Source organism: Eumetopias jubatus, unplaced genomic scaffold (genome assembly GCF_037043125.1).
Source record: "Eumetopias jubatus isolate StellerSeaLion01/CBP00866 unplaced genomic scaffold, mEumJub1_p1.0 scaffold_3, whole genome shotgun sequence".
In the NCBI taxonomy this organism is placed as follows: Eukaryota; Metazoa; Chordata; class Mammalia; order Carnivora; family Otariidae; genus Eumetopias; species Eumetopias jubatus.
Window position 1 is genome coordinate 136,365,997 of NW_028274809.1, and position 20,982 is coordinate 136,386,978.

Below are 20,982 nucleotides of genomic sequence, written 5' to 3' on the forward strand. Positions count from 1 at the left end.
CTCCCTGCTCCCTGCTAGGCAGGGAGTCTGCTTCTCCCTCTGACCCTCTTTCCTCTCGTGCTATCTCTCATTCTCTCTCTCTCAAATAAATAAATAAAATCTTTAAAATATATATATATTTTTGACACCTAAAGATTAAATTTCTCTTTTTCCTAAGTCATTAAACAGTTTTTTCAATGCTATATTAAAATACCACAATTTCAATTTATACACACTCATATACATTTTATTTCTTTAAAAAATTCGTATTCCAAACACAAAAGCAATCAAATAAGAGAAAAAGTCTTAATACTGATTTCTTATTACCAAATAGAAATAAAAGAAAGGAAAGAAGGTGGCCAAAATCCCAGAAGCAATTCCGCATAAAAAGAGTTAAAGGGCAGAGGCTCAGCTCAACAGCCAGTGACCATTTGCAAGCCTCCTAGGTATATTCCCAGCAGACACATGATCAGATTAAAGGCACAGTAAACAAACGGGGCTGAAACCTTTCTTTGTCCAAGCCCAACCTCTTCTTCCTGTGATGTCATACTACAAATCTAGCAAGGCTTTCTTTTCCACTTCAGAGAAAGCCCATCTCACAATACATCTGGCAACGGAGGAAAAGGCTTCAATTCAGCAAGAGCTAACATGCTTAGGAATTTATTTCGGAAACTTTAAAAGACTCTTCTGCTTACCACCATCTGGAATCCACTGCAGGAATACCAAAAAGGAAAACTTCATTTAAAAGGAGCAAGAAGTGAGACCAAACTGGGAATGTTTAAGTGTCTGAAAATTCTTCACTGAAAGCAAAAAAAGACTACTACCTTCATCTTAAATATATTGGAGCGTAGAGAAACTTTAATTTTGGAATATTCATCTTGACTACTGAAATACAAGTTTACCAGATGAGTTTTCTTCCCATCTCAGAACACAGCTTTTCTTTAAATTAATAATCCAATAGCTTGGCTTCACTGACTACATTTTTCAAAAGTTGTTCGTCGGTTACCTAAACCCTGGATTCACGGATTTTCGGATTAGAAAATGAGAATATTTTCCTGTTGAAGAACCAAGTGGAAACTTTACAACAACGAATTTCATGTTTCTTATCGAGATTTCAAAGAAAAAGGAAATATTTATAAATCTATCCAAAGATACAAAGAATTTGCAAATACTCTGGAGGGTATAAAGTCACAATCTGAATACCAAAGAAGACTGCAGCTGACAAAAGGACTTCAATTCTGTAAACTGGACGTGCCTTTATAATGGTAAGCAGTAACAGCTCCAATTGCTCCTATGATGACTCCTTTAAGTACACTTTGTATGGGTGCATGTTTAGTATGGTGTTTGTGCTTGGGTTAATATCCAACTGTGTTGCCATATACATTTTCATCTGCACCCTCAAAGTGAGAAACGAAACCACAACATACATGATTAACTTGGCAATGTCAGACTTGCTGTTTGTTTTTACTTTACCCTTCAGGATTTTTTACTTTGCAACACAGAACTGGCCGTTTGGAGATGTACTTTGTAAAATCTCAGTGATGCTGTTTTATACCAACATGTATGGAAGCATTCTGTTCTTAACCTGTATTAGTGTGGATCGGTTTCTGGCAATTGTCTACCCATTTAAGTCAAAGACTTTAAGAACCAAACGAAATGCAAAACTCGTGTGCATTGCTGTGTGGCTAACTGTGATAGGAGGAAGTGCACCAGCAGTATTTTTTCAGTCCACCAATTCTCTGGGGAACAATTCCTCAGAAGCCTGCTTTGAAAAATTTCCAGAAGCCACATGGAAAACGTATCTCTCAAGGATTGTAATTTTCATCGAAATAGTGGGATTTTTTATTCCTCTAATTTTAAACGTAACTTGTTCTAGTGTGGTGCTAAGAACTTTAAATAAACCTGTTACATTAAGTAGAAGCAAAATAAACAAAACTAAAGTTTTAAGAATGATTTTTGTACATTTGGTCATATTCTGCTTCTGTTTTGTGCCTTACAATATCAATCTTATTTTATATTCTCTTATGAGAACACAAACATTTGTAAATTGCTCAGCAGTGGCAGCAGTAAGGACCATGTACCCAATCACTCTCTGCATTGCTGTTTCAAACTGTTGCTTTGACCCTATAGTTTACTACTTCACGTCAGAAACGATTCAGAATTCAATAAAAATGAAAAACTGGTCTGCTAGGAAAAGTGACTTCAGATTCTCTGAAGTTCACAGCACAGAGAACTTTATTCAACATAACCTACAGACCTTAAAAAATAAGATATTTGACAGTGAATCTACAATATAAGCTGCCTGAAATGAAACCGCTGGGACTACACTGGGAACCTCGTAAGTTCCTTCAACTGTGAGAAGTGTTTTCTTGGACAACTATTTCTCCACCTCTGAAAGAAAATAAACAAGTGGACATTTTAAAGTTATTAGTATAAAAAATTGTATTTGCTGTGTTAAGCATTAAAATGTATTCTATTCTTGTATACATACCATTTTATTTTTCTGAGCCATTTTGACCTCTACCTTCCTCTTCATTAAAAAATTCCTAAAAGACTTGTTCAAAGTCTAAAAGTGACTATGATTTAAATCATGTGGTGACCATGTGTGCTGTTTAATTTCTTAGCAATTTTAAACTAAATGATTTATAACAAGTGTTTTACATATTTAATATTTTTATTCAACATATCTAATTTCTATTTCAATTTGAATTGGAACTACTAATCATGTTTCTTGAACTATAACATAAACGAGAAAGGAGAATAATTTGAAATAACAAGTGGTTTTGGAGTGTTCTTTGAAAAAAATAGCTAAAAATGTCTTCTCTAGAATAACAACACATTAACTATTTGGGGATCTCAAGCAGTTACAGATAATATTCAAGCTTTTGTCTTTGTAGGCAATTCATAAGAAGCAAGTGCTATCTAACCATGTAGTATGTATACTTTAAAATTATTATTTTGATCTATTTTCTGGATATAACAGTGTTCAATTTCAAAATAATATATGCCACCAAAATTGAGAGGGAAGAAACTAACAAAATGCTGTTTTGCTAGGTATACTTAAAAAAAAATACTCCTTGGAGGTACATTTTAAAGGTATATTTTGTCACAATAAGTAACCTGTATGTGCATTTTAAGTCAGAAATACCATAGATAGTAAGATAGTGAAATACAAGACTTGGTGCTTAGAAAGTGATCAGTAAATACATTACTTCCCTTCTCTCTTTTGACCATTTAAAGTCTAATATTGAACAGCTGAAAATATTATTTCCAGTATGCAAAATGTTAATGTACTTCAAAATAATTTATAAAGTAAAAACACAGTTCCTTATGTAAAAAGCACCAAAACTACAGGGCCAAATAACTCAGTACAACTACATTTTCATTTTCTTAAACACAGAAAAGGTATCGATTTGAGCTATAATTTAGTAGATATTAAGTACCAACTACTCTAAAACTTTTTCATTTTCCAACATATTTTCTTTCAAATTCAAGCAGTTCTCCAAAGTTAAAAAAGAATGCTTTTTATTTGAGAAAAATGACATAATTAAATTCAGCATTCAATGTATTTGATTTTTACATCTAATCTTTCAAGTCCTGAACACAACTTTGGACAAATACTCTTTTTTTTTTTTTTTAAAGCGATAAAAGTTTATTAAGTAAAGATACAGAAGAAGCTCTCAAGAGTGAGAGGGGTCCCAACAGGGTTGTCGTGGACAACTACTCTTAATTTAAATTTGATTTTTGCTGTTCTCTGGGCTTGGGCTACAATGATTTCAGACAAATCATAATCATTTGCTAGATAAGTAATCTATTTTCAAGAAAATAACTGGGGGATTTTCTTCAGGTAGCCATGGTTTCCTTTAGATAAACCAAAGGCAAAATAAATCCTTAAAGTCTTCAATTTGCCCTGTAGTACACCTTTATTTGATATCACTCTTCAGAAAATAAATATACCTACCACTCTTGAAAAGCAACTAACAACCTAATGATGTGGAAAAAAGGGGCTGAGAGTTTGTAACTGAGATTTCTCAGAACTTTCCTTAGCTTAAAGATCTGTGAGCAAGATCTCAAAGTATGACTATTACTTTAAAATACAAGCAAAACAGTCATTAGATATTTGTTGTTACTGTGATTACTGGAGACATTTTTGTTGCCCTCTTGTCAACAGAAAGATGAATCAAAGTTTTGTAAGATTTTTCACAAAGTAATAGCTAACAGATAATGAATACTAGTTTTATCTTCTAGAACTTCAAATCCTGGGTAAAGCTTAACTACATGGACAGAAAGTGTTCTAAAGTTATTTTCCTTTGTTAGCATTGCATGTTATGGTAAATTACATACTCAAAATGTTCTCTTTCTTCTTTCCCCAGAAAGCCTCTTGAGAACTCTTGAGAATTTTACTTTTTTTACTTTAAAGTGAGAGTACCAAGCCCTCCCTACCAAAAAACTATGCCCACTCTTTTTAACATCTTTGTAAAAGAGTAGATGATTTAATTAATCTTCTGTTCCACATTAACACCCTTCAAAGGAACAGATGAGAACATTTTTAAGGTGTGGAAATCAGCGCCCCAGGATCCTAATGACTGGTTCTAAACTCAGAAATGACCTTTTCTGAGAAAATAACTAAGTAACTAGTTTATTAAAAGAAATGTATGAAAATATATGTGCTGTACATAATATATGTACAAAAAATTTAAAGAAACTGGAGACACTACTTCATCAAGGAGTTTTGACTTTATATTCTACATTCAAAATACTGAAAGTAAATTTGAGGTATAAATCTTATACATACTGGTATTTAAAGATTAGTCACTCAGTTGAGGAATATAAAATGTAATAAAAAACTTCATATCCCCAAGCATTTAATTCACAACTCGTATCTAAAGCAACTGCTTTTTGCTTCTGTAATTTTGGACCCCTAATGAATGAACCAGATATACGATCTCTTGTCAGTATATTAGGTTACCATTGCCTAACAGAATCTTTACTACCTCTCAACACCCAAACTTTTTTTTAGTACTTACATGTCAATCCAACCCCAGATGCAAGTAAGGGAAGATATAACCTGGTGCTCTTAGTTGTGAATAAATATATAAAAAATTTTATAAAGTGCTTACTAACAGATGAATCTTAACATAATCCTAAGGTAAAATATTTTTAAAAAGCTCTGTTGGGCTGGGCTGAGAATCAAATTATCCATTTATAACATGATCTCCAAGAAATAAATTCTAAATTAAAAGGAACTAATGGACAAACATAAGGACACAAAACATCTTTAAACAGACCAGAGTATTTAATAGTCAATATTACTTAATTACATTTTCCAGAAATCAACATACACACTTTCCTAAAATCACAAATTCTTAATTACCTATTTAATCTCTTTCTTCAACCTTTTTACCTGATGTCTATTACCCATTTTCTGACAGTCAATTTTACAAAAAAACAAAGAATTATCAATTAAACAGGGCAATAGATCAGGATAATAAAATAGTATGAAATTAACTCTAGGCCAACTACTCTATCAAGTCTTTCCCCTTCCTCCTGCTCTCAAAAAAGATTTACTTCAATAACTCCTTAAAAGGATACAAAATTATCTCTCATCACACTGTGATTCAAGTGCTAAAAGCAGTGGCAAAAACAGAATCCAAGACACAACACCCGAGAAACAGAGATAATTCATGAATTTAATAACCACTTTTCAAACTCAAACCTTACTTTACTCATATAGAATCAACTCATCAACTAATTTGAAAATAATTAAAATTTAAGTAAAGAGTAAGAATGAAAAACAAGTATGTGTTATATACTTAAAGCCAAGTTATAGTTAAGAGCCATAGGGTGAATGTGCTGCGTTCTATTAAACTTCCCATCAAAATGACTTCTGGTAAATTCACAATTTAAAACTAAAAGAGCGTATAGGTCATCTTAACTGAAGAATTAAAGGGCTAAGTAACTTGCATAAGGTCACAGAACAAGTTAAGGTAGAGCCAGGATAAGAATTTGGGGTTTTTTGTTTGTTTTTGACTTGTCTATTTCTTTAATGGTGGCCAGGGAAGTAGCACATGCAAAGGTCCTTGGGAGAGAACTTGGTATACTGAAAGAACTAAAACAAACCTAAAGTGGCTGGAGATATAAGGCTGAGACCTTACACGTATTTATAGGCCATAATAAAGCCATATTAAGATCTGAGGAGATGTGGAAAGCCCTGAAGAATTTCCAGTTAGGAGAGACATGATAGATTTGCATTTCAAAAAGATTCCTCTGATTACAGAGTAGAGATGCATTTGTCTTCAGCAAAAAGAAAACAATCACAATAAGAGATTATTTATTCAATTTAAACTTAAAGAGCTGTTCTAATCCTTTATGTTCTTTCTCCCTTATTAAAATGGCCTTTCTTTTTTGAAATGATGCTGATGAAAGATAGGAAGACTATTTTATTTTATTATTTTTTATTTTTTTAAAGATTTTATTTGTTTATTTGAGAGAGAGAGAATGAGAGACAGAGAGCACGAGAGGGAAGAGGGTCAGAGGGAGAAGCAGACTCCCTGCTGAGCAGGGAGCCCGACATGGGACTCGATCCCGGGACTCCAGGATCATGACCTGAGCCGAAGGCAGTCGCTTAACCAACTAAGCCACCCAGGCGCCCAGGAAGAATATTTTAATGTCATCACTTTGTAAAATTAAATGAGTGACGCTTGTGGAGAAATTGGTACATACATACACTGCTGATGGGAACAGAAAACGGTATGATCCTTATGGACGGGAATTTGGCAATATCACACACACACATTTACTCTTTGAGCCAGCACTCTCATTTCTAGGTATGTACCCTGAAGACATAATTTCAATAATGTAAAAACATATGTACAAGGTGCAGCATTATTTGAAACTGTAAATATTGGAAACTACCTAGAAGTCCACGCATAGAAGACTGACTGAATAAATTGCAGCACATATACAATGTAGCACCATTCAGCTGTAATAAAGAATGAGAAAGAGCTCTATGAACTGATATGCTGAGATTGCCAGAAAGTGTTAAGTGAAAAAAGTAGCAATACATATATGGTAGGCTATCTTTGGTATAACAAAAGGCAAAATAAAACAGCATACATATATTTGCTTATTTTTACCAAAAGAAACACAAAGAATAGGGGTGAGGAACAGCACAGAAAGGATATTGAAGGTTATGACACTTATCTGAGTGTAAGACTTTGGGAAACATGTTAATGTTATACATCAGAAATCAGAAACTCTTTTCTTCAAGGGTCAGATAGTATCTTAGGCCTACAGACTATATGGTCCTGTTGCAACTTTTCAACTCTGCCTTATAGCACAAAAGCAACCACAGACAATACATAAGTGAATGAGTGTGGCTGTGTTCCAATAAAACTTTACAGAATCAGGTAGTTGGTCTGTGAGCTGTATGTGCCACTTCTTATTCCACACAGTCAAAAAACTAAAGCCAACAAGTATGGGAAAGAAAAAAACAAACCCAATCTAGAACTATATCCATATTAGTACATGGCAGGTAATAGTTCTCAATCACCTGTTGAATGAATGAACCTTAAAATTCTATTTAAAGATGGACATGAGTTCTAGTGTGTGTGTGGGGGGGGGGGGCGCCTTGAGCTCACAACCCCGAGATCATGACCTGAGCTGAAATAGTCAGATGCTTAACCAACTGAGCCACCCAGGTACCGTACCCCCTTCACTCCCCCTCCTTCCTTTTAATAACCATTGTCACCACTGTTACCATGTAATATTGGGACTACTACAATTACATTCTCAGCCTGCTTCCTTTTTTTTTTAAAGCTTTATTTATTTGAGAGAGAGAGGGAGAACACAGAGTGAGAGGGAGACACAGACTCCCCACTGAACAGACACAGGGCTTGACCCCAGGAACCCGAGATCACAACCCAATCAGAAAGCAGACACCCAACTGACTGAGCCACCCGGGCACCCCCTCAGCCCGCTTCCTGCTTTCTTCCCTTCGACCATGCAGGACAGGTCAACCACATTTACTTATTAAATCACCACTTTAAACCAGTCACTTAATGCCCAGTTTTGGGGGGGTTTTGGAGTTTTTTGTTTTGTTTTGTTTTGTTTTTGAGAGGGAGGGAGAAGTGGGGGGAGGGGCAAAGGGAGAGGGACCGAGCAGGTTCCATGACCAGCTCAGAGCGTGAAGTGGGGCTCAATCTCACAACCCTGAGATCACAACTGGAGTTGAAATCAAGAGCTGGTGACCTAACAGACTGAGCCACCCATGCGCCCCTGTCCGGTTTTAAAAGTTGTCAGATTCTCCATTGCCTGGAAGGGAAAGTCCAGTTTCAAAGTTCAACATTCTCCAAAATACAGCCCTGACCTCTTGATTTTTTGGTTTATTTTCTCTCTCCCAAATAAGATTCCTCCACTCCTGGTTGGTCTACTACATGTCCTGTGTTCGTAACTCTTATTTTATTGACTCTAGACATTTAGGCACATAACACACTACTTGCCCCACCCCAGTCAATAAAACTCACTGTGCCCCTCTACTCTGATAAAATCCTTTTCATCCTCCAAGGACCAGTTCTACTCCTAAACAAAATCTTCTTTGATAATGTTTATTGTCTGTACCACTTATTTGGTTTTTTTTTTTTTTTAACTGCCTTTGTTAGTTATCTTTTTATCTTCCTAATACCTCAAGCTCCCTGAGGAAAGGGATTATGTTTTGTACTTCTTTGTATTCTTTATAGCATCTAACATAGGTTGAAATGGAGGAAGTAGAGATGGGAAGGAAAGGGCTTAAGAGTTAAGAACAAATTAAATATTACTTACCCACCAGACTGAAGATTAATTTTTTTCCCTTTTTCTATTTTTATTTTAATTTCAGTATAGTTAACATACAGTGTTGTATCGGTTTCAGGTATACAAGGAGAAGTGATTTGAAGATTTTTTTTTTAAAGATTTATTTATTATAGAGAGAGAAGGAATCCTTAAGCAGATTTCCCACTGAGCACAGAGCCCCAATGAGTGGGGCTCAGTCCCACTGAGCACATGAGACTTATTCCCAGGACCCTGAGATCATGACCTGAGCCGAAATCAAGAACTGGCCACTTAACTGAGCCACCCAGGTGCCCCTGAAGATTAATTTCTAAGAACTAATATGTATTTACTTATATAGTACCTACTCTGGATATTTATCAATACAGTTCTAATAAATATCCTATACTTACACACAAAAATGTAAAGAAAATAAAGACTGCTTCTTGTATCATCAAACCTATGTATGGTACACTTAATTCATCAAAAGCCCAAGGAAGAGAGGCAAATTTTCCTTTGTCAATACTATTCTGTGACACAAGAATTCAACTCTTGCAGTTATCACCATAAACTTGATTTACCTTAAACATTACTACTGAATTCCCGCCTTTAGATGAGGTTATAGAATTACTGAAAGAAACCACTGTGTTCTTTAAGACATTCTTTATGTAACTATGGATTTCTTTTTTGGAACAACTATTTTCTAGGCCTGTTGTATCCTAGAATTCTTCCCACTTTTTTCTCTCTGCACTCCTCTGTTTAACTCTTAAATCCCACAATTTCTCCTTCTTGGATTTCTTTTTTACTTAGCTAAATCACATTCTCTAGTAATTTTATTTCAAAAAGGATAGTCAAGAGATAAGCCTTCTGAGTCCCTCGATGTCTGAGAATTGTTTCATTTTACCCTCCTGTTTGACATGTAGGTTAGATATAGAATTCTAGGTTATCAGATATCCAATACTCCTGCTAAGAACTTTGATGCTGATCTGGATCTTACTCCACTGTAAATAACTTACTTTTTTCTTGCTGGAAGCTTTTATAATTTTCTCACTACCTTTGGAATTCAAATTTCCACCAAGATGTATCCATATTCATTTATCCTGCTTGAACCTATGAACCCCTTTCCATTGGAAGCCTCCTGGCTTTGAAAATTTTCGTTTTTTATTTTTTTAATCTGGTCTTTCTTTTGGGGATGGATATTGAACTGAGGTTACCCAAAAAATACCAAAATTAGGGCAATATAACCTTGCAGCATAGCAGTTTGGATGCATTTTCTTCTTAAGCAGAATTACCTTTCCTATCTCATTTTTTTCTTCAAATCTGTTATAGAAGTCTACACATTTACCTAATTTACCTAACCTACCTAATTTATAGATTTGCCTACTTTTCTGCTCTGCTTCTCTTATAGACCCAGCAGGAAGCTGTAGGTACTGTGTGTGTGTGTGTGTGTGTGTGTGTGTACAAAAGCTGGGGTGGGGCCAGGCATGTATATGTATAGTTTGTGCACTGCACAAAAGCACAGGGCTTCAGCATAAATTCTGCATACCAAATCAGAGGTACCTGTATCCAGAGGGGCAACTTTTCCTAATTCATTAGTAAAGAGGAATATACATTTTCCTGATTTTATAGGCTGGCATGAACTGAGGTGGGGGACTGGTCCAAATGTTTCATGGACCGATGTTCTCAAAAGGTAGTGGCCAGACCAGCAACATCAGCATTGCCTAGAAACATGTTGGAAATGTAAATTCTTGGACCCTACCCTAGAAACTTTGGGGTTGCGTCCAGCAATCTGTAACCTTTGTGTTAACAAGCCCTCCAGGTCATTATGATGTATGCTCAAGTTCGAGAGCTACTGGCAGACAGCACTTGAAAAAAATTCTCCTGATTACTGCCTTACTCTCTATATCTGCTACTTTGAGCTTGGAGGCTAAGATTCCCACTTCCACCAGAGCCCTTTCCTGTGTGTATTCAGAGCTGTGGTTTTCTCTATTTTGTTGTATCCTTCAATATACCCTTCATTTACTTTTTATCCTCAAACCTGAATCAACCCCTCAACTTCCCTCCATAGTTTTCTACTTTATAGTCTCAGTATTGCAGGATTTCACACCCACGTGTGCTTTTTATTTTTCTTTTCTGTAACTTCTGGACGGGTTTTGGGGGAGGAAGGAGGTAAAGGTGTGTGGTCAGTTTGCTATTTTGAACCAGAAATATTCTCATTTTTAAAAGCAACTGCACACGTGATGTGATGAGCACTGGGTGTTATGTGCAACTGATGAACTGTTGAACATTACATCTGAAACTGATGGTGTACTATATGTTGACTAATTGAAATAAAAATAAATACATAAAAAAATAAAAGCAACTGCACAGTATAAATTACACAAGAAAACATTATACTACTTAAACCCTTTTACTGCTGCTGCAAAATAATATGCAAAGGGCTTTTTCATCAAAACAAAGCAAATCTATTAATTATGAACATAACTTTCAATTTATTTTCTTTAAAAATGCTAATATTTTAAACTATTTAATAAATTGTTAGCTCATATTTTAATAGGTCATAAAAACCTATGAATCACTTTATTATAAATCTTTATTTTAAAAATAAAGAACTTTTATTTCATTACATGAGTGTAAAATAGTCACACTGGACTAAATTTAGGCTTTCCAGGGGAAAAGATTTTATGTATAAAGAAAAGCAGTTTATTTAAATAAAAATGAATACTAAAACAGCACTAAAAATTATACCTTTGGCTTATATGTCACATATGTGATTTTTGCTGATGGCCAACATAACTGGTTTCAAAACTGTTGGGCAAAAATTGCTATATTTTGTGTTCTTGTCTTGTAAGTCCTTTTTAAACTGAAACACACATAATTTTGATATAAAGAGAAGGGAAAAATATGGCCATGTATTAAAAAATCAAAAGGGACAATTAAATAGTTTGTCTGTAAGAGATTATAGAAAAAGTTGTTGTTGTTCAAACAGAAATAATTATAAAGGTCAAGTATATCATTTTTTGCATTATCATGGCAATCTCCGTCCACTCATGCCATTTATTCTTCACCTGAAACTGGACTGTGGAAAAGTTTATTTTCAGAAGACCTTGTTTAAATATGTGAGTTAGATCCTGGTTTAAAAGTACATAGTACTGAAAATTTCCAGTATGCCTATTACAAAGACAATGCAAAACTTTATATTTTTAAGAACAAGTTTATATTTTTAAGATTTCAGTACTGGATTACGAAATCCTGTGTTCATTTTTGTTTAGGACTCATGTATTGGTAAGAGAGGAGTCATTTTGCTTTTCTACCTTTCTCATTTTTACTGTTTAAAAGAAAAAAAACAAAATGAAAAAACTTAAGTTATAAAAATTAGTGTTACTTAATATACAAATGAAAAACTTTTATTTTTATTTTTTTTAAGATTTTATTTATCCATTCATGAGAGACAGAGGGAGGGGGAGAGAGAGAGAGAGAGAGAGAAGCAGAGGGAGAAGCAGGCTCCCAAGGAGCAGGGAGCCCAATGCGGGACTCGATCCCAGCACCCTGGGATCATGATCTGAGCTGAAGGCAGACGCTTAACCATCTGAGCCACCCAGGTGCCCCAAATGAAAAACTTTTAGATAATTATCTTAAAACATAGAAAGAGTAAGGATAATGATCAGATAGCAATAAAAATAAACAAGTTTTTATTAATTTATTGGTAAGGATAAAAATGACCAGATATTAAACTCCAAAAAGGAAATGAACTTAAATAAAAGATAGCAAGACAGATTTCTGTTAGTCTTCGGAGAATTCTTAAAGAGTATAATCAAATCTTAAAGACAAATTATGTTATATTTTAACAGAGGCAAGAAACACTGCAACTTAGAAGAATAAAAAGTTTTTTGAAAGAGAAGCAAATCCAGCTGTTTCCTATTCTACATCTCCTTATCAGTTCTAAATCCACACTTACAGGAAGATACCATAAATACTTCTGATATTTGGCTATTTCTGACAATAGTGGAAAATATGAAGACCCACTCAGTAAATTAATAAAACCACACACACAAGGGCCACTGACATGCATTTTGAAACAAAACTAGGTTGTGACCGTTCAGCATTTTAAGAACATGCCATAAATATTTGGAAAAGATAAATATCAAAAAGTCAGCTCTTTTTATTATGAAAAGTAACAGAACTTAATTAAATGATTTAGAACAACTGCCCCAGAGTGTTTCTAAAAATTTTACTAAACTCATTATTAATAATAGCTTCTTATTTTGCTGGAGGAATTTAGAAACTATATTAATTAAAATAGATATTACATAAGATACTTTTTTGTTTCTTTCACATCCAGATTCCAGAACTGTTCCTCACTACTAGAGTTAGGATTTAACTACGAGTTTAGAGACTGAAAATTCTAAGATTATATTCAAGCAATTTCCAAACATCAAGACCTTGTAGAAGACCCTCTGAACAAGAGTACAATTGCTTCCATTTCCACAGGTTAATAAGCACAGAGGATCCTTCTGAGCTTTTGTTCTACAATTGCTATCTCCCTTCTTGTTTGTACTTGAATAATGAACACTGCCCTCAGGTAATTACTGACATGAGTCATAACTAAAGCAATATAACAAATTCCAACTGCCATATAAGAGTGAACACTGTCCACATTTAACAATGCTGGAGTTCAGTTACACCTTTTTCCCCCTGAACTTTTTCCATTTTGAAAAGGCAATGGGGGAGGGGAGTGCCTCAGGAGAAAAGTTCATACTTCTAGTAAGCGAGGATAAACAGATCCAATAATGCTTAACCGTATTCTCAGTTCTCTGTTCTTAAGAAATCACTGTATAGTAGAAAAAAGGGAATGAAGGAAGTAATAATTGTTCTGTTTCTAAAATGTACCATTCTCGTAAGTGTTCAGTTATTCCTCACAATAACTCTGAAAGGTAAATACTATTATCCCCATTTTACACACAAGGAAACTTGAGATGCAGAGACATGACTTGTTCATAATCACACCACGGCAAGTTACACCACGGTAGTATCTCTGAACCTCAGCTTTTCTTACCGTAAAATAGGGATAGCATTATTTACCTTCTGTGAAAACTAACTGAGATCTGGTAACTCAAAGCCCAGGTTTCTCCTGCGGCAGCACAGTGACACAGAGATAAAGATACAAACAGAGATAAAGCAAGAATAAAGAAACCAATTACAACACTGCATATATCCAATAGGAAGCTAATATACACCATGAGGCAGCACAGAGGTTAAAAAATACCATCTCTGGAACCAGATAACCCAAGTTAAAATTCTGGCTCTGCCATCAACTTAAGTTTTGTGGACCTGCAATATAACAAATTCCACCCACAGTATAACAGCAAACACTGCTCACATTTAACAATGCTGGAGTTCAGTTATACCTTTTTATAAGGAAAAGTTCTCAATTTCTCTGTGCTTCAGTTTCTTCACCTATGAAATGGTGATAATGATAGCATCTATTTCAGAGAGTTTGCAAAGTAAAGGAGTTAACATAGTTCAGTACTTTTAACAGTGCCTGTAACAGCACACATGCAAAAGTATGATCTATTATGATTTCTACACTGAAATGTTATATGCATAAGTGAGGATCATTTTGATGCAGGTCTGTATGATGATCAGGAAAGACTCCAAAGAATGAAGTCAGTGATGAGCTTTGTAAAAGCACTGCTTCCTACAGCAAGTTTCTAGGAGCTACACCTAAGGGACATTTCTGAGTTGTTGATTTTTTTTTTTTTTTAACATCCCTAGATTTCTTTAGTCCCTTGTGCCAATTCATGAATAAGGAAAACATATATAATATGGACAATAGGGGAGAAGAAAGGGAGACATGAATGGACAAGTCTCCACAGTGAACTCTACCAATTACTCATGTGTGTCAGAGTGTTCTAAAGATTAAAGGAGGAGGAAATGCACAGAGAAAAGAACAGACTAAACAGTCAAACATGGCATGCAAGACTAGAAGGCACTTGAGTAAAGGTTTACATAAGGAAAAGATTTTATATTTAAAACCACAAATAGATCTGGATCAAGAACTCAGGCTGATATCAGCATTTAGTACAGGAGAAGACTTGGATTAATTTATAAAAGTCATCTCAGTTACTTTGGGTTTTCCATTCATTGTTTTTTTAACATATGAGGAACCATATAAAAAACCATTTTAATGCTTCATTGATTAACAATTATGAAGAAATGGAATTATTTTACTAAACTGAGCTTATATTCTTAGATCTTTTAAAATAATCATCTATTCATATTTCAGTGGATATTCATATAAACTAAGTTATTATCCTTATTTTTGTTTGTGCTTTTCTGAATATCTGTATTTTTAAATTTTTCTCTAGACTAGCCCACTAGTAGAAAACAAGGATACTACCAAAAATTTTATTTCTACAATATTGCCTTTCCTTACTTTCCCTTTTCAGGCTCTACATTTTTCATTCTTATAGAAGACTTTAGGCATACCTGGGATCTTTTATTAAAAACTGAGAGAAAACTCAGTTCTAACATTTCAGTCTATGAAAACAGTCCTAGCTTTATAATTCAGTTCATTTTTATCCCTCCCTTCAATCTACTTGAGGTTGTCAATCCAAATACCTAATCAACCCTAAATTATTGTGGATTCTAAAAATACGTATTATATTAAAATCTCATTTCTGAGAGTTGTGTGAATCAAACACATAGGCACATTAGTACTCTCTCTTAAAATATAATTTGCTCTTTTTTGTAAAGTCTTCTTTTAATCTCTTCTTCCTAAAGGATACAGTAGACCAATAATGACAACGCACTGCACAAAGGAGCTAGTCCACAAATGGTACTTTCTTCCTTTCCTATTATGAACTAGCTTCTAGGCAAAACACTTACCTTGTTACTCAAGATAAAAAATATATATATTGTATTTTCACTTAGAATAAAATTATTTATACTGTTGCCTTTTATAATGTACCACATGTTTGACTACACGTTATAGTGGTAATAAAAACAGTGTGAATCAACAGAAATAATATGGCACAATGGGAGCACTTTACTAGATGAACATGGAATTTGGAATCAAACCAATCTGGGTTCAAATGCCAACTGGGTGACTTTAGACAAATTACTTAACCTTCCCAAGCCTGTTTCCACTTTTATAAAATGAAAATAGTTTTAACAACTTCAAAGGATTTTTGTGAGAATTAAATTAGACAATACTTTTGGTATACACACACACACTTCATTTTTAATTAGTGCATAAAATTAACTGGTATATTTGTATAGTATTTCATTTACTAATAGAACTAGCTTTCCAGGGGCACCTGGTGGCTCTGTTGTTGAGCGTCTGCCTTTGGCTCAGGTCATGATCCTGGGGTCCTGGGATCAAGCCCCGCATCAAGCTCTCTGCTCAGTGAGAAGCCTGCTTCTCCCTCTCCCACTCCCCCTGCTTGTATTCCCTCTCTTGCTGTCCTCTCTCTGTCAAATAAATAAATAAAATCTTAAAAAAAAAAAGCTTTAAGAAAAAAAAGAACTAGCTTTCCATTTTTAACAAGGTTAAAAGCTCTAACTTAAAAAAAAAAAACCTTTAACTTTTAAGATTAAATTAGTCTTAAATTAGTACTCATCTACCATTGCCAAAGCTGGGCCATAATTTCCCCCAATGTATCTAATTCCAGGTTTTCCTACTTCTGTGTCTTTCCACATTTTTACATCTGTTGCAAGTCTTTTCCTATCTACATATGATCATTCCCTCTTCTGACCCTTGTGGCTTATCTTATTTCATAATATATTACAGTAATTTACTTTTCCACCAGGTGCCAAGCTCCTTTAAGACTAGGGACTATTTCCCATGTTATTATATATCTCACAAGGACAAGTACAATTCCTTTAAAATATCTGATGTACAGAATACCAGGTACGGCCCAAAGAGAACGGGGAAAAACTGAGCTAAAGGAGAACAGGGTAATGAGACCTCTGTGTAACCTTTTTATGAAAGAATCTTCCTTTAATATTTTATAAATTGTGAAGCAATCTAAAGGAATATGGATCTATACTCAGTATTGGCAAATAATTCTTAACATTTAAATAGTTTTGTGGAAACATAAAATATTTGAACTAGAAGAACTCAAATCTTTTGTTCTATCTCAGTTTACAAAGCAAGAAACTAAGACAAAAACATTAACTTGCACACGAAAGAGTGAGGACCTAAAGCCAGGTCTTCTGATTCCACATTCCATGTTAGGCAGGCTATCTGTCACTGGATAAATGTGGTTTGCTCCACAAATGAAAGAACTCTCTGGCTATAGTAAGTGTATGAGGAATAGTGGAAATGAGGCCAGGAAGGGCCAGATTCCACAACCAGAGAAAAGAGGTTAAATTTTTCTGAATGGCACCAGGGAGCTATTGTATGTTCTTGAACAGGAACATGGCATAAACATTTAGAAATATTAACTTGGCACCAAAGTTTAAATGGAGGATAGTGGCAAAGCTGGGAGATCAAATAGGAGCCTAAATGTAAATGAAAATAAGATTTCAAAAAATAATAAAATAAATCTAAGAGACACACACATTTTTTTCTTTAAATTGTAAGACTCTGTATCTAACTATAGAAAAAAGAAGGAAAGAATACTCAGCATTCTAGCCAAACTGTGGAAAGAGCCAAGATGTCCATCGACAGATGAATGGATAAAGAAGACGTGGTATATATACACAATGGAATATTATGCACCCATCAAAAGGAATGAGATCTTGCCATTTGCAACAATGTGAATGTAACTGGAGGGTGTTATGCTGAGTGAAATAAGTCAATCAGAGAAAGACATATATCATATGACCTCACTGATAGGAGGAATTCTTACTCTCAGGAAACAAACTGAGGGTTGCTAGAGTGGGGGGGAGGGATGGGGTGGCTGGGTGATAGACATTAGGGAGGGTATGTGCTATGGCCAGTGCTGTGAATTGTGCAAGACTGCTGAATCACAGTTCTGTACCTCTGAAACAAATAGTGCAATATATGTTAAGAAAAAAAAAAAAGAAGAAGATAGCAGGAGGGGAGGAATGAAGGGGGGGAAATTGGAGGGGGAGACCAACCATGAGAGACGATGGACTCTGAAAAACAAACTGAGGTTTCTAGAGGGGAGGGGGTGGGGGGATGGCTTAGCCTGGGGATGGGTATTAAAGAGGGCATGTTCTGCGTGGAGCACTGGGTGTTATGCGCAAACAATGAATCATGGAACACTACATCCAAAACTAATGATGTAATGTATGGTGATTAACATAACAATAAAAAATTTTAAAAAAGAATATTCAGCATTCGAGCCTGAGTAACTTGAAAAGTAATGTAAAGACATAGATATTGGTAAGCAAAGTTGTATTTAGAACAAAAAAGAAATTTCAGTTTTGATTAATGAAGTCAAGTCTCCTAAATCTTAAGAAGCTACTAGTTAGTTATGGGAGTTAAGGGCAAGAAATTAGGAACACATTGGGTCAGAGTGAGAAAGGTTAAATAAAGCCTTAGCTATACTTTCGAAAGAATCATATTTTTAAAAATTAAAACAGGGGCTCCTGGATGGTTAAGTGTCTGCCTTCTGCTTGGGTCATGATCTCAGGGTCCTGGAATCGAGCCCCGCGTTGGGGTCCCTGCTCAGGGTGGAGTCTGCTTCTCCTGCTTCTCCCTCTATCACTCCCTTGCTTGTTCTCTCTGTCTCAAATAAATAAAATCCTTTAAAAAAAATTAAAAGGTTTTCTCTAGCTGGCAAAAAAGTAAATATACAGTTATTTTAAATAACTCATGAAGAGTTTTTAAAAACCCAACATAAAATATTTTCCTTTATAATAGCATGGCTACTGTATAAATTCAATATATGGCATTATATTATTTCATCATCCTTACCCATATTCTTAGAAAAGTGTTATATATGATTTAATCATTATCTTACAGTTCACTCACTTTCCTGAGACACAGCTCCCAGTAAAATGTAACTTTTTTAAAAAAACAATGTCTCATGGTAGATACTAAAACGTTTCTGTAAAGTGCACCAGAGGTTAATGATCTAACATACAAATATAGAACAGATATCCTTTGTGGCTTTTTCAAAGCCACAGGCTTTTCTGCCTTTTGTGTTCACTTCCTGTCAAATGTGGCATTTCCAAAGGACACCAAAAAAGATTAAAAATTTGTTTATAAGTTTGTCATCAAATTGGGACTCTAAAAATATGAGCTATTCATTATAACTGTGCTGACATGTAAAACAGGTCTTCATTTAAAACTTGGAAAAATAATAAAAGAGAAATGTTTTTAATCTTGTCTATGTAAAAGTGCTGAAGGAAGAAATTTGCTAATGTTTGGTGACTACAGAAAGGTAGTATGATAGAATCCATTTTAATGAGTCAGCTATATTTAACAACAATTAAAGGATACTCAACTTTCTTGTGACTTACCAAAATTAAAACAATAGTTAATAACTAGTACTTCTATGATCTCCATATAATAAGTACCCCTCCAAAACAGTATTAGTCAGAAGATATGATGCATTTAACATAGGAAAACAGAAATAAAATATTTAGGGTATCCTAAATATTCCTTATACATATTTATAAAAATTTTATCAGTAAATACTATGCATAACTCTTTCAGCCATGATGATGAAAGAACAAATAGGACTTGTCTTAACTAAAAAGTTGAGCAACATAAATGAAAGAATAGATTTCTGCATTGAACAACAGGTAGCAAAGGACAGTACTTCCTGAGAAAAAGAAAACAAATGGTAAACCCAACCACTGCCTCAGTTTACTGCATGGAGAGAGTTCCCAGGCTACAGGCAAAGAGAGGAAACTGAAATAAGGCCCCACGGTCTTCCTGGCAGAAAAAACAGAGTTAGAATTCAAGGAAGCCAGGGTAGCTAAATTTAGCTGCACAAAATACCAGAGAGGATAGAGTTACACAGAAAGGAAAAGAGTTACAAAGAGAGAGCTCCAGAGATCTACGGAGGGTAATGCTCAAGTCTTCAGGGGAGAACCCATCAGAGCATACAAGCTATCCAGAGCCAAAGAAAAACCACTGGAAAAAGCAGAACCATTCCAGAAGCTGACATGGGGCCAAGAAGAGCTCTGATTTCCACCAGTCAGAGTGGAAAAACCTTTTACTACATGGAACATCAGGTAGAGTACTCAGAAGGGTGTTATAGATTAGCCATAGATTAAAGACTGCATGGGCTTGGTCTAAAAACAACAACAAAAGTCTTGAAAAGGATCAAAACACATACTGAACCAAAACGCATACTGAAAGGAATATGAATATATCCAGAATTCCATAAGGTAAAAATCACAATGTCTGGCACCTGATAAAAAAATTACAAGGCAGACAAAAAAAGGAGAAGTATCAGTCAATAGAAACAGACCTAAAAACACAAAGATGTTAGAATTCATAGACAGGGACTTTAAAACTGTTATTATAACTATATTCCCTATGTTCAAGAAGGTAAAGGAAAGCCCAAACATGTTTTTCCCCCAAACATGTTAAAGAGAGATATAGAAGACACAAAAAAGGATTCAAATAAAACTTTTTAAAAATGATAAATATAGTGTCTAAGATTAAAAATGCAGTAAATAGAAAAATAATAGATTAGACATTTCAGAAGAAAAAATTAATGAACTTGAAGACATAGCTATAGAAACTATCTAAAATGAAACAAAGAAAAATACCTGGGGAATAAACAAAAACAGAGTATCAGCGAGCTGTGGGACAACTTCAAGTCACCTAGTACATTTATGACTGGAATCCCTGAAGGGAGAGGTAGGAGGAGTCAACTAAAATATTTTAAGAAAATAATAGACAAAAATTTCCAAATTTGATGAAACATATAAAGTCCACATATCCATAAACCTTCTGATGTATTGTTGAATGTGGTTTGCTAATATTTTGTTGAGGATTTTTGCATTTATGTTTATCAGGGATATTGGCCTATAGTTTTCTTCTTTTGTAGTGTCTTTGTCTGGTTTTGGTATCAGGGTAATGCTAGATTCATAGAATGCATCTGGAGGCTTTCCTTCCTTTTCCGTTTTTTGGAATAGTTTGAGAAGAATACACATTATCTCTTTAAGTGTTTAGTGGAATTCACCTGTGAATCTCTCTGGTCCTGGACTTTTATTTTTCGGTAGTTTTTTGGTTATTGGTTCATTCTCATTACTAGTAATTGATCT

The 20,982-nt window shown here is 34.7% G+C and overlaps 2 protein-coding genes across 2 annotated transcripts in view; one reads left to right on the forward strand and one right to left on the reverse strand.

Annotated features, from left to right (window-relative positions):
- RB1 (RB transcriptional corepressor 1) overlaps positions 1–20,982 on the reverse strand; it is a 159,858-nt gene that overhangs the window by 56,083 nt on the left and 82,793 nt on the right. The gene's annotated exons all lie outside the window — the stretch shown is intronic.
- LPAR6 (lysophosphatidic acid receptor 6) lies at positions 540–2,533 on the forward strand. The gene has a single exon (XM_028104485.2). The coding sequence runs from the start codon at positions 1,242–1,244 to the stop codon at positions 2,274–2,276; it is 1,035 nt and encodes a 344-aa protein (XP_027960286.1). The 5' UTR covers positions 540–1,241; the 3' UTR covers positions 2,277–2,533.